Raw genomic sequence first — 13610 nt, forward strand, 5'->3', positions numbered from 1 at the left:
AGATGAACAACTTTGTTTTCATTAATTTTTTCTATCACAGCTATGGATACACAGCTGGTATATTTTTTCCTGAAGTCCTCATCATGTTATTGAGGTCTGTGTAAAATTTTAAAGAGATCTGATCATTGGTTATGGAGAGAGAGAAATAAAATGTATGCAAGGCCGAGGATCTCAAGAGGGACAGAAACGCAGATTTCATGAAACTTTGAAGCGCTATAAAATCAAAACCATTTGAGATAGAGGGGGGAAATTTCAGGGGGTTTATTTCAGTCATAAGGGAAGGGTGTACACCAAGTTTCATAAAAATCCAAGACGGTGGGTGACATGACCACGTTGAACTGACGTGAAATGACACTACTTAGACACTTAGCGATCGGACAGAATAAATACTTGCTTTCCATTTATGAAGAAGCAGTGTTCTTCTTTGTGCTTCTTTCTGGAAAGTTCTGACACTTGGGTCTTAATGTGCTTACATGTGCATAGAGAGAACCAAGCAGAAGTTTCCTAAAATTCTGTAGGAGAGGTGGCATGCAAACTAAATGATCAGGGATGTTTGTAAAATTCTTAATTAGAATTCTTTATTTAGAATAATGAAAAGTGCATTTTTGTCTTGTTGAATGGTGCATTTGAACATGAATTTACTGACTTTTCTCCATAATTGGAGGTCACAGTGATCAAAACAGGGAGGTACTTCACTGTCCTGGCTCCTGCTCAGCACACAGAGGCTCTTACTTGTAGTGGCAAGTAATGGTATAGAAGCAGGGCAAGAAGTTTAGAACTAAACAGAAGTGATGAGACTGTCCCAACAAGTTTCTGCACTTGTCCTGCCTTGCTTTAAAAAATGAGTTGTGCATACTCACTTATGAGACCCTCTCATCTTGTGGGAATATCAAGATTGCAAGTATGCAGTATATAGTGGTGGGTGGGTCTGCTCCCATCTCTGAAGGTGGCAACTAGTTCTATGTGACATGACTGCACTCTCCTGTTGCTGTTCAAGTTGCTACTGTCTTCTGAGGCTCTCCCCTCCAATGTGACTCGAAAGCGACAGAAGTCAGGGTGGTAAAGGGAGATCCTTCCCTCCTCCCACCCTTGTTCCTACAATAGAGGCCCCCTCCTCTGTTTCTTCCTCCACCAGCAGAGCCGGCTAACCCAGTTTCAGGCCCAACAGCACTTCAGGACTTAAGACGTCCACCGAAACCTTTATCAGTCAGAAATGTTAGCTGCTATTAGAAATCTATAGCAGTTTATATTGCCGCCTGCTGTCTGTGTCCTAAGGAGCTAAATACGCATCTAGGATAACCAACAGTCATATAGTATCAGCATGTAAAAGTAAATGAAAAGCAGGCAGGTTTTTTAATGGATACCTCTGCTTGTGGGGGGAAATAGTTTAAAAGCTTTCAGTGTTGTTAATGGCAAGTTTGCATGTTTCCAATTCTGTAGCACCAACAACAGCTACTGACCGCCTTTATTTAGTGACAGGTTACGTTCAGTTGATAGCCAAACTCATTATCCACTGCCACGAGCGTTAAGCAGATGAACAATATAGAGAGGTGTCCTTATTCTTTTTTATTAGATATGTTACAAGATACACTCACAAGGTGTTTGAAGTACCCTGCAGTTTCCACTAGAGGGTGATTCCTCCCAGGCATGGTTTTAAACTATTAAGAAAAGCAGTTCCTACAATCTGCATGATGCTGTAATTTTGCTTGAGTTTAAGCAGAACTTATTCTATGTGACATTACAACTACATATGTGCTTTCACAGTACTTAAAGTAAACTTAAACAAGAAGAGCAAATTAAAGAGAGTAAGATACAACTGTATGTTGTGGTGGATGGGGATCATTTCCTGTTAACAAAAAGAACATGTTGGTATTTTATTGGACTGTCCTTGGCATGACATGAAATATTGTATCAGGGCATTAAATCTAAGCACTTGATGGTTACTCTTTACTTTCTTAAAAAAAGAAAGAAAAGAATTGACATTATCTGTGTTATTCTGTTCAATTGTTTGCAATTAGAAGCATTTGATGACTTCATGCTGAGTTTTTGAGTTAAATTCATAAGCCCCACATAGGAAATATGAAAGACAAAACATACTCAGATTTTAACTGTTTGCTGTTATAACTGTCTCTTTTTGCTTCTGTGGTCTAACAGGAGAAAATTTAAAATAATAATTTTAAATTAGTCAGTTCCATATCATTTTAATTTAAGAATTTGGATAGTGTTTCAAAAATACGGCATCAAACTAGTTTAATGTTCTCTTCTCTTTCTGCCCAGATTAGCTGATTTCCAATTAGAGCCTGCTCTATAGACAATATTGTTAATGCATCTCTTGGCTGTAAATGGATGTATTGTTTAAAGAGTCAAACATAATTATTGATTCTAATTCTGCCTGTGATCTCCCCCCTCCCACTTTCTGTGGTTTAACTTTTACATCTACCGTATTTTTCGCCCTATAAGACGCACTTTTTCCCCTCCAAAAATGAAGGGGAAATGTGTGTGCGTCTTATGGGGCGAATGCAGGCTCCTTGGCTTCAGCGATAGCAACGCGAAGCCTCCGAAGCCTGCACTCCGGAGGCTTTGCATTGCTTCCGCTGAAGCCAGGAGAGTCTGCTCTTTGAGGCTGGCGGTGGGGGAAAGCAGCGCCTCCTCCATCGCCAGCCCCAGAGGATGGGGGGCAGCGGGAAGGCGCGCGACGCCTTAGCGCTGCTCCCCAACCTGGCTTTGAGGCTGGCGGTGGGGAAAGCAGCGCTTCCCCCATCGCCTGCCCCAGAGGATGGGGGGCAGCGGGAAGGCAAGCGACGCCTTCCAGCTACTCTCCGACCCGGCTTTGAGGCTGGCGGTGGGGAAAGCAGCCCTTCCCCCATCGCCTGCCCCAGAGGATGGGGGGCAGCGGGAAGGCGAGCGACGCCTTCCCGCTACTCTCCAACCCGGGTTTGAGGCTGGCGGTGGGGAAAGCAGCGCTTCCCCCATCGCCAGCCCCAGAGATTGTGGGGCAGCGGGAAGGCGAGTGACACCTTCCCGCTACTCTCGAACCCTCCTGTGGGCTTTTGCGGGAGATGGGTAATTCCCCCACCTCCCGCAAAAGCAGGCAAAAGCCGTGCGCTCTTTAAAGGGGCTCCGCGGCTTCTGCTGGCTTTTCTAGGAGGTGGGGGAATTCCCCCACCTCGTAGAAAAGCCCGCAGGAGCCGCGCACCCTTTGAAGAGCGTGCCGCTCTTGGGGGCTTTTCCCCGAGGAGGGAGAAGGGACTGAATGGCCGTTTCAGTCCCTTCTCCCTCCTGGTTGAAAAGCCCGTAGGAGTCGCGCACGGCTCCTGTGGGCTTTTGCGGGAGGTGGGGGAATTCCGCCACCTCCCGCAAAAGCAGGGAGAAGGTCTTGGAGTAGCGCACAGGCTGCGTGCAGCCTGTCCGCTGCTCCCAGAGCTGAGGGGGGGAAATCATATTTTTTCCCTTGATTTCCCCCCCTGAAAACTAGGTGCGTCCTATGGGCCGGTGCGTCCAATAGGGCGAAAAATACGGTATACATTTACCAGTGTGATGAAATGCTCTGTTTTCTGCCAGTTGTTTTGAGCATTGAATGAATGCACCTTGTTTGAACCTGCAAAATGAATTTATTGGTTATTTTAATTTGTCAGCCCCCTTTCCCTGTCCTTGTTGATGCAGCCTGTCAGATCCTTCTTTTAAAAGTCACATGTACTATTGTGGAGCTTCAGCATTTAGGTGGTGAAATCTTTTTTTAGATATGGTGACATTAAATTGAAATTCTGCTCCAGAGTTCAGCCCAGAATACAGATGTGGACATAAGGCTGAAACCCTAAGCATACTTACTTAGAGGTAAGTGTCTTTGAAATCAGTAGGATGCACTTCCAAAACAGGCAAGCCTATTTAAAGCCCATGTCACCCAGTTGATTGTGAAGTATGGTAAGAAGTTAATACTTCTTTTAAAAGTTGAACATGTGTATTCAAATCTTAGCATTAGTAGATCACTGGCAATTCCATTTTGGCCTTACTAGATCCTATAACAGCATGCACACATTCTTTTGTGCTTCTATGCCTCATTGTTTCTTGCAATCCAGCAGCTGCGGCTTCTGCCCCAGGAGAGCAAATCTGTTGTTTGCAGAATCTGCTTTGCTCAAGGCAGGTCAGGATTCTGTGAGACTATACTCATTGCCCGATTTCCACTTTTGTTTCTTTTCTGTCATGTAAGTTGGTGCAGGAATATTGAAGCCAGGCAACATCTCATAAACTTGAGATTAGAATAGTGCTTTAGTTTGTGGCTGGGGCAAGTTGTGCTCCTTGTGCTCTGAATTCATAACTCCTTTCCCTGTCCATTGACTTGAAGGGTAATTTCCCTAAATTCTGACTTGCTGCACCCTTGATTAGCCCCTCTTTCCCAATGCTCTTGTCGCTTGTATTTACTAAGGCCTATGTATTTATTTATATAATTTGGATATAGGCGTTTGGTGCTTCCAGAGCAAAAGTAGAGGGTTAGCGTTGGAGTGTGTCTGTGTATGCATTTGTGAGATATGGCGCGAAGAAATGAAAGATCATTCAAGAAAGAATGTCCAAGCCTTACTTGTAGCTGAAAGTCATTCAACAGTATTAATATATATATATATATATTTATTGATTGTCACAAATTTACAAGTGCTCCGTATGCTTATGTAGTGTGTGTGCTTGTTTAATTATTTAAGGTTCCAATTATGTATAACCTTAATGCATAATTTTAATTCCAGTTTGAGGATGAATCCATGACAGCTATTTAGAAGTGTGTGTATTATCATAATTACCTTATTTTTAACAGAAAACCAGTTTGAAGGACCATCATTAGGTTTTGGTATAAACTCCACCAATAAACCTGCCCACTGTCTTGATATGCTTAGCCCTTTGTCTTTTCCTCATCCAGAAGCAAACAGTGTTTCTTGCTTGAACTGGATATTGCACGAATGCAGCATTCAGCAGGTTTGGGCAGACTTCAGACTGGCACAACCTGCTTTGAGTTTTATCTGCCAATTAGGTGCATTGCCAGTTACCCACTCCATGAGCCACAGCATTGGGATGACCTGCAAGTGCAAGTACAAATTTGCATATGAGTTACTGCAGATCAGAAATTCTAAAAAGCCTGACTTATTGGATGTCAGAAATCCTTGCTGATCTACCACACATCATCCAGAGATCTACCAGAAGACCCCAATCTAGCTTCTCCCTGCCCCTGAACAGTATAAAACACTGCAACATTTTCTTCAGCTATCTTTATTATGGTGAGAACTCTAGTTTTTGACAGCAGACCTTCCCCAAATGACGATTGGCATTTTTGAGTGTATTCAATTCATATCTTGGTTCTATCTATTCTGTGTCTAAACAGCTTGTGTTATGGGATTACACAGTGAGTTCTGTTCTAGCATATGTTTTCTCCTTGGATTCTGTTATTCTGGTCAATAGATATTTTTAAGTGACTACCTTTGAAATGATATTTTTGCTTATAATTTCAGGTTGAAGTCTTGGCCTCGGAGGATGCTTCATGTGGACTCAAGGTCTGTAGTTGATGAAGTTTTGACTTTCTAGGTGTCATCAGTGTAGGATGGTTGATTTGATTTTTCATAAAAATTTATTCCCCACCCCCAAAAACTGTATCAATATTTGATTCAAATCCACTAGTTCAAGCAACATCTGGGGCTTAATACTCTGCAGGTGGCATTTCATATGGTCTGTGGTGTTCCACTTATTTTCAAAGTGAAATGTTTTGAGGGGACACAGATTGGAAAAGCTGACGTTATAGGGGAATGGAAAGAGGGGACTTTTGAATGTGGTGTTTCATAGAGTTCTGGAGTTTAATAAGCCTCTTGCATTTGTGTACTAATAGCCATTTTTCGTTGTAAGGGGGTTGATGTCTGACCAGTTTGGTAGTTCTGATTTGTACTGTCTGGAATTTTAGGTTATTATAGAGATCTTGTGAAGGTTCTATGCATACTTTCACAAACTTAAACATTGATTTCAATTATTTGTGAAATCTTGGATAATGCACATTATGGTATTGATCTCATTCTTAAGCGTACTTAGTAGCAGATGATCCTAGGCAAAACAGATTGTGTGTAGGCTATACAGACACTTAGTGAGAAGAGAGAATGGTTATGGGGAGAGGGAGAAGAATTTGGGAACATGAGCCTAAATCACGAGTCTCCTGCTGTTGAATTATCCGTATAATATGATACTTCTGAAAGGCATAACAGCGGCATTATCACCAAGGTAGAACAATCAGTAAGAAAAGAATGAATTTCAAAATTCATAAGGGAGAACCATGCACAAAATTAACTCTGGTAACTGGGAAAAAAATCCAAATTTACACTGTTAAAGTTACTAAATATTTATGACAGCATGCTTTACCATTGTTCCCTTATTATGTTGTGATACCTGATAAACTGATTTAAACTAAATTATTAAAAATAAGTAGCCCTGCTCTACTGTTATGTGAAGTATTTAACATATGGTATTCTGTAGCGCTTTCTGTCTTTTTTTTGTTTTAAGGCGCAGCGTGCATACAGAACATTCACTGAATATTTAATAAAGCTGGAGGGTCAGCTCTTGCAAAATCATCTCTATAATCCTTCATGCTAGCTGAGTAAACAGAAGTATTACTGAAGATTATTGTAGCCAATAGCTCTCACTGCCTGACCCATTCTGGAGAAGGCTCTGCTATTATTTTATGGCTAAAGTTGCAAGTTGGCAATAGTATTAGGCCCATTTTATATGTGACAAAGGCCATGGTTTAAAGCGCTTACCATGTAAATGTTCCACTTTCTTCCCATCATATTTAAATGCATTTAGCACATGCATCAACCGGCTCATGTTTAGCATTAGCAGTTCAGTGACCCAGGAGGGCAGACGGCTGGCACACTTTAAGTCTACACACGAATGAGCCAATGCATATGGTAAGTGCTTTTAAAAGGGAAGGAAGCATGTGTAGATTGCTTGCAGGGGTAAGCACTTCCCTTGGCCAGTGTCACACACAAACAGAGCTTAATGGCTAACTTTGCACAGATGGAAAAACTGATGTATGTTTTAATTAAGGCAGGAATGGTTGTGACTTTGGTTTTTCTTTGGTTTTTCTTTGCGTACATTCATATGCTTTCAATATATATTTTTTAAGTCCAAAGCTCTCTCCTATCAATATAGCCTTGATAGTATAAGATACTGTTTCCCAAAACTTCAGAAAATTATAAAACACCACACTTTCTACTGAACTTCCCATTGGATGCTCTACACTGGCTGCATTTTACAGGGTTAGCGGCCAACACCAATAAATCACAAGCAGTCAGAACTGAAGATATAAATAAGATTGCATGATGACTTCAAGTTGAATTTCTAACTTTTAAACATATTGTCTGTGTTTTAAATAATCTTTGAAGTGTACTTTTTGTCAATGGAACAATAATAGTTCTATGTACCTACAATATCCTGCAATCCAGTATGAATGGATACTTAATTGCTTGTAAATATATATTCTTTGTAGTCAAAACAGAGTACTGGTTCCCTGGTATCTTAATCTGTGATCTCCTAGCTTCCTTTAGTTCCTGTTTGGTAACACTGCCCAATTACTATGAGGGAAGTGCATGTAGCAGAGTGGGTGATAGGAACAAACTGCATAGCATAGTAAGTGAACATTGTTGCCTGTATTTTCTTGTGATACCTAAAAAGCTGTCTTGGAATAATTTATGAAAAACAAATAGAGCTGCTCGAGTATTCTTTTAAAGTATTTAACAAATGTAGCATTCTAACTGGGAATAAAAGGGCAATTTCTGTGCTCTTCCCCTCTTATTGGAAGTGCATTTTTACATATTTCATTCCAAAAATCTTAGGTAGATCAAAGAGTTACTCTGAGAAGAAACCTTTAGTACAGCGTTCAACAGAATTAATGTAGTGTTGGAAGTTTAATCATATATTATCATCTGTCTTCAAAACCCACTTTTTCTGTAAATTGGCACAAACCTCTGGTCCCCATATGCTATGACAGCTAAGCCTGGGGAGGTATGGCCACCATAATCTTCCCCATGTTTACCCCCTGCCTTGATTTTGCTCCTATTTCTCTGCTGTCTCGCTTGTGTCTGTTTCTAGAGTGTAAGCCCCCTTGCACTGAGGACCTCTTCTCTCACTCTTTGTAAAACACATAAATAACTGGCACTATGTAAAATAATAATATTAAGGTCTGTTCTTTTTTAAAAAAATATGTGGAATACCAGGGATCTCTTGTTTTAGAGGTGTTACAAGGAGGTCCATAGGATTCCATAAAGCAGACATCATTGCATCAGACGAAGTATAATGCCACAAGATTGTCTCAGTTCATCAGATAAATTGTTTTTATGCAATTCTGTATTTTCAGTCCAGTCCAAAGATTTATTATTGTGTAATGAACTGCAATGCCCACATGGAGCTTCCTCACTAGCTTATGTGCTAATAGCAGTGTCACATGCAATGTGGGTAACCCAATACTTGGAGCTAATGAAGAGGTTCCTGCTAACACCGGAGCTCCCTGTGGACATAATGTTCTCTCACATCTGCTTGAAATACTAGAACACTGTTCATGTGGAGTTCAGTTAGTGTATTGCAACACTCAACATTTGGATTAGAGCTTAGTCTGCTCTTTAATCTTTTTCTCAGGGTATTTATACTCACCCACTTAGGTGACCATAAATTTAGGGTGAGAGAATATGGAACACATAAAGCTGCCTTGTAAGACAATCGGCCCAACTATCTCACTTCTATTTGTTGTGTACATCAGGGGTACCCAATCAGCATCTGCCAGCTTGGCCAGCGGTCAATGATGATGGGAATTATAGTCCAGAACATCTAAAGGGCATCAGGTTGATTATTTCTTGTGTACACTGCTTCCCAGGATTTCAGACAGGGCCTTTCACAGTCATACCAGCAGATGCCAGGGTTTGAACCTGGGGACTTCTGCCTGCAAGGCATGTGGTCTGCCATTAAGCTACATCCTCTTCCCATATACATATGGCATGGGTAAGGTGAGAGGGGTAAAGATGAAAATTGGTACGAACCCAACTGTTACCTAAATATTCTTCTGCATACTAAACCTGAAAATGTTCAGCTGGTTGATACGTGCTTTATGATCATGTTTGTGAAAGGCAAGTTAGGATGAAAGAAAAATAGCTACATTCATTGTTAGCATGGCTTTTGCTGGAAAGCATTCAAAGCAGCCTCTGCTTCTGCCATCTGCTGGCTACTAATACCATTCACATCTTGAAAGGATAGTGAAGTTTTATTAAAGCCAATTAACCTTTATCCGATTGAGTGTTTTAAGTACTGACTCCGTTGATTTGTTGATGAGTGTATTTAATGTATACCCTCTTCTAAATTATGCCTTTGCTCTAACCTTGCATGCAACCTTTGCTGACTTCAAGAATATTGCACAGGTGTGAAAACAGATTTCTGATTATTAATCAGTAGTTTTATCTGAAGTACTCAGACAAGACTGGAAAACATAAATCTTTTTTAGATATAGCTCCTCTATATTACCCAATGCATACACCCACCATAGACTGGCTTCCTAGTGTGCAGGTTGTGTTGGTTCTATGGCTACTAAAAATTAAAATAGAAATATTTGCCTTTTTCTTCTTTCTTTTCTCTTTTGAGAAAAGCGAATATAAAAACTAGTTATGCATTCAAGGATTTCCACTATGGCAACCACGAGTTGTTATTTTTTCTAATGAGGTTCACAATTAATTGTTCTATGTCAGATGTTGTGATTTTAGTAGTCATATGAAACCTACATTCAGTGATCTCTGAATCATTTTTATTTGATATTATAAGCAAAGGCCATCTGCATCCTGGCCTTTGATAGCTGAGATATATTTTTAGGAGCCACCCCATTTTTTGTTTTAAATTGTATTACTGGCTTTGCACTGGCTTTATTTGATTTTTAAATTGTATTGTTGTAACCCAGCCTGTGGTCTTGTGATAAAGAACGGCTAAGAAATCAAACTGATTGATTGATCGATCAACCAACCAACCAACCAACCAACCAACCATGTATTTGGTGAAATATAACTTTTTGCATGGGAAGTTATGAAGAAACAAGATCTATCAACTTCCATCTCTATGTTAGTTTAGTAATAGCATTTGCTGCTTTAAAAAATGCCAGGCATGTTATAGGCTATGAGCATTTCTGGTGATGCTGCAGAATTATTTTTGGGCATGTTCTTTCTGCATCCAAAGGGAGTGCACAGCAACCCCTTGATACAGTGAAATAACGTGCAGGGCTCCCTAAATGCTTTTACTGCTCAGAATAGAAATTGGAAATTCACTTACCTTGTAATTTCTAGTGTATCTTATTCTCCTTCATCACCAAGTTACCATAGAACTCTTTTTAGCCACATTGAATTAGAGAATATTTCTAAAACCTGGTTCAGTTGGGGGCAGGGGAGGATATGATGGACTTAATTGAAGTAAAAATTTATGTGAACAAATACACTCCTTCTGTCTGCATAATGCACTCCAGTCTAGTAGCTTCTACTGAAAGAAGGGTATGAGTAGAGATGGGAAGGCCTGGGGAAAAACCGGAAAAATTGGGGGAACCAGGTTTCCCCCTGGTTTTTTCAAAGCTGTTTTTTTCTGGAAAAATTGGGGGGGGGGAATAGTTTGATATACTTGAATATTCCACACCCTACTTTTTTTTCAAATTTTCCTGAAAAAATGGCTTTGGAAAAAAACAAAAAACCCCTCCCCCCCATTTTCCCATTCCCCCCCCCGGCCTTCCAGCACCCACACTTGGGAGCTCCCTGCCGACTGACACCAGGCAGGTGCTCTCACTGTACTCTTTCTGGCAACTGCTCAAAACATTTTCATTAGGGCCAGCCCATCTGAACATGTAGAAGCTGCATGTGATTTACTTCCGTTTAACCACTGCTGACTTTAATCATCTTTTGAATACTCTTAAATAACTGCTTTTAACTGTGTTTTATCAATCATTTTAATGTTCTGTTGTATATTTTTGTAAACTGTTTAGAAAGCTCTTTTACCTTCATGCTGTTTATAATATATAATAACAAATTCAATTTTAAAAACACACTCCTTTTCCTTTCAAACAGAGTTTGAGCCTTAGTGCAACATACTATTCAGCTGTTGGTTACTTCTAGGCCTGGCATGCAAAAAATTTGCCTTACGCTTTGCCCCGACTGTCCTCAAGTAGAGATGGGAAGGCCTGGAAAAGCCCCGGAAAAAACAGGTTTTTCCCTGGTTTTTTCCAAAACTGTTTTTTAAAGGTCCATGAGAAAAATGACAAAGAGGAAGATGAAGAGGAAGAAGAAATGAAAAATGATAGCAGTAGTTCAGAAAATGAGATAGAATAAACTGCATGTATATGTTGTGTCTTCTGGGTTTTTTGTTTTTTGTTTAATAAGAAAAGCACTACTCAAAGGGTAGACCTATGGAGTTTAAATATTGAGGTGGATCTTAACTTTATTTGCTGTTGGTGCTAAGGGGCAAATCTGATTATTTTTTATGTTGATGGTTTCTTGCTTTTTTGTTGCTTTTGAGGGAAAGGGGTAGGTTACCTGTTTTATTGAAAGCACAATAGTTTTATATACACTGCGTTTCACACAATTTGTAAAACTACTCCACACTGAACTCTCCCCCCCCCCATTTCCCCAAAATTTCCATTTTTTTTTCCGGAAAAAAACCAGAGGGAAACATTTTTTCTTCATAGCTTCAAAATTTCTGGAAATCTCTAGGTACGAGAGATGATTTGGGCCAATTCCTTCTTCCCCTTGCATCTTCCAGAGCCACACACACACACTTTCCCAGAAGTTCCAGAGATTTTTTGAGGGTGCAAAACACTTCAGTGGAAATTAGCAAAATCATATCCACTTCTTCTGCCATCAGGAGTGTCCCCTGAGTAGACTTCTGCTAAGGAGAAGTCTGGCGTCAACTGGAAAATCAATAAAAACAAACATTTTCAAATAAGTAATGCCAAGAACAGTAAAAACAGGCAGTATAACAATTTAAATAATCTGAAGTCAAAAATTAAAATTGTAAAATGCAAAAGAGCAAGGCTATGATATTCGCAGAACGCAACCTAAATGGAGCAAGGCCCAACTGCTCTGTCAGGACCATTCCGTAAGCTGCACATAATTTCTGCTCTCACCAGAGAACTTAGCCACAATATGTGTATCCAGCTTCTAAGACATGATACCACTTATGATTAAAATTCTTGAAGATAAGGAATAGGGAAATGGTGTTCTTGCCTCCTCCCCAGAGCAGCAGCACGATGTGGCAATCCTCTTTGGGTTCACCACTTCAGGGGCAACCCCTGGTGGCAACTCTGGGAGAAGTACCCCCAGCCCAGCCCAGCCCAGATGACATAGGCCTTCCTCAGATGCTGAAAGTATGCAGCTGAACTCAGCTATTTCTCTCCCCTCTTTCCATCCTCACAGTGGTACAAGAAAATATATTCCAGTGCCCTTGACTTGGTTCTACCCAAGTGTTACTCTGACTACTCGCTGTTCAGGCTGTAGCTTCTTTTATGGCTTCAGGTACAATAAATGGTCAGCTGGTCTCACTCAGCCCTGGAGAGAACACACTGCTTTGTGAGCAGCAGCACAATCCAAGACTGCAGCTTCTTTTATGGTTTCAGCACAAGGAAGGATGGAGCTGGACAATTAGTCTTATACATCCCTGAACTGAACACATTCCTTTGCAAGCAGCCAGCACAGTCAGGATATTTTCTTCAGAAACAGTGCTCTGAAAAGGTTATGGGGAACAGCAGGCAAAACTCCCCTGAACTGGGGCTTATTTTGTCTTCATTGGTGTCTGCAGAAAAGCAGTCCCCTTGACTATAATGGTGTATTAAAAAATGAGACTCCAGTGAACAATGCAAAGCTGTCTACTTGACTTCTGTCTTTAACGAGGGCATTTGCATCCTGTGAATTTTAATTAAGTCGCCAAACTATTTTATGTACATTTCCCACATCCACTGACTTCTTTATATCATATGCATCACACTACAAACATTTTATTCCCCTAGTCACTGCAGTGTTGCTGTCATTTGTCTCTGGAACATTTTTAGTGTGTGGGATGATGACTTCCTGCTCTCGTTCTACCAAACTAGTTGGTTGTGTGCTACTCTGTTTCTAGGGCTTCTCTTTTTAGCTAGTCTTTAAAGACATTATCAGTGCTGCATACCTAGGATACTGTGAATCATATACAATTCCATATGACAATTTTGATTTGCATTGGGTGGTGTCTGTGTGTGTGTCTGTGTGCGCGCGCGTGCCCGCCCACCCTATCAGATATATTAGAGTGCACTATAATTTCTGGGACAAGTGATTTCTTGGTGGAAGTTGGGCATTTGACATAGTATTTATATAATAAGTTTGACAATTCCTTTTGCAAAGGCGAATTAACTACTTTATATTTTCTTGTGTAAGTTACATTGGACTACAGTTCCCATTCATAGCAAACAGCCCCCTTGTTCTATTAAACTGTTGTTAGTACAGTACTTTTAGTATTGCTGAAAAACTGGATTTGATTCCTTTTACATGTGTTAATTCTTTTCTCATTGTGAGAAAAGAAGTCCATTGAATTAAAGTATGGACTCT

The 13610-nt window shown here is 40.4% G+C and overlaps 1 protein-coding gene across 9 annotated transcripts in view; it reads left to right on the top strand.

Annotated features, from left to right (window-relative positions):
* ARID1B (AT-rich interaction domain 1B) overlaps positions 1-13610 on the top strand; it is a 347806-nt gene that overhangs the window by 178844 nt on the left and 155352 nt on the right. For 6 of the 9 annotated variants that reach the window (XM_053382240.1, XM_053382241.1, XM_053382244.1 and 3 more), the window contains exon 5: positions 5493-5534. The exons of the other annotated variants lie outside the window; for them this stretch is intronic. In XM_053382240.1, coding sequence (XP_053238215.1) covers positions 5493-5534 — 42 coding nt within the window. The remainder of the gene's footprint in view (positions 1-5492; positions 5535-13610) is intronic. 9 annotated transcript variants of the gene reach the window in all.

This window comes from Podarcis raffonei, chromosome 3 (assembly GCF_027172205.1).
Source record: "Podarcis raffonei isolate rPodRaf1 chromosome 3, rPodRaf1.pri, whole genome shotgun sequence".
NCBI lineage: Eukaryota > Metazoa > Chordata > Lepidosauria > Squamata > Lacertidae > Podarcis > Podarcis raffonei.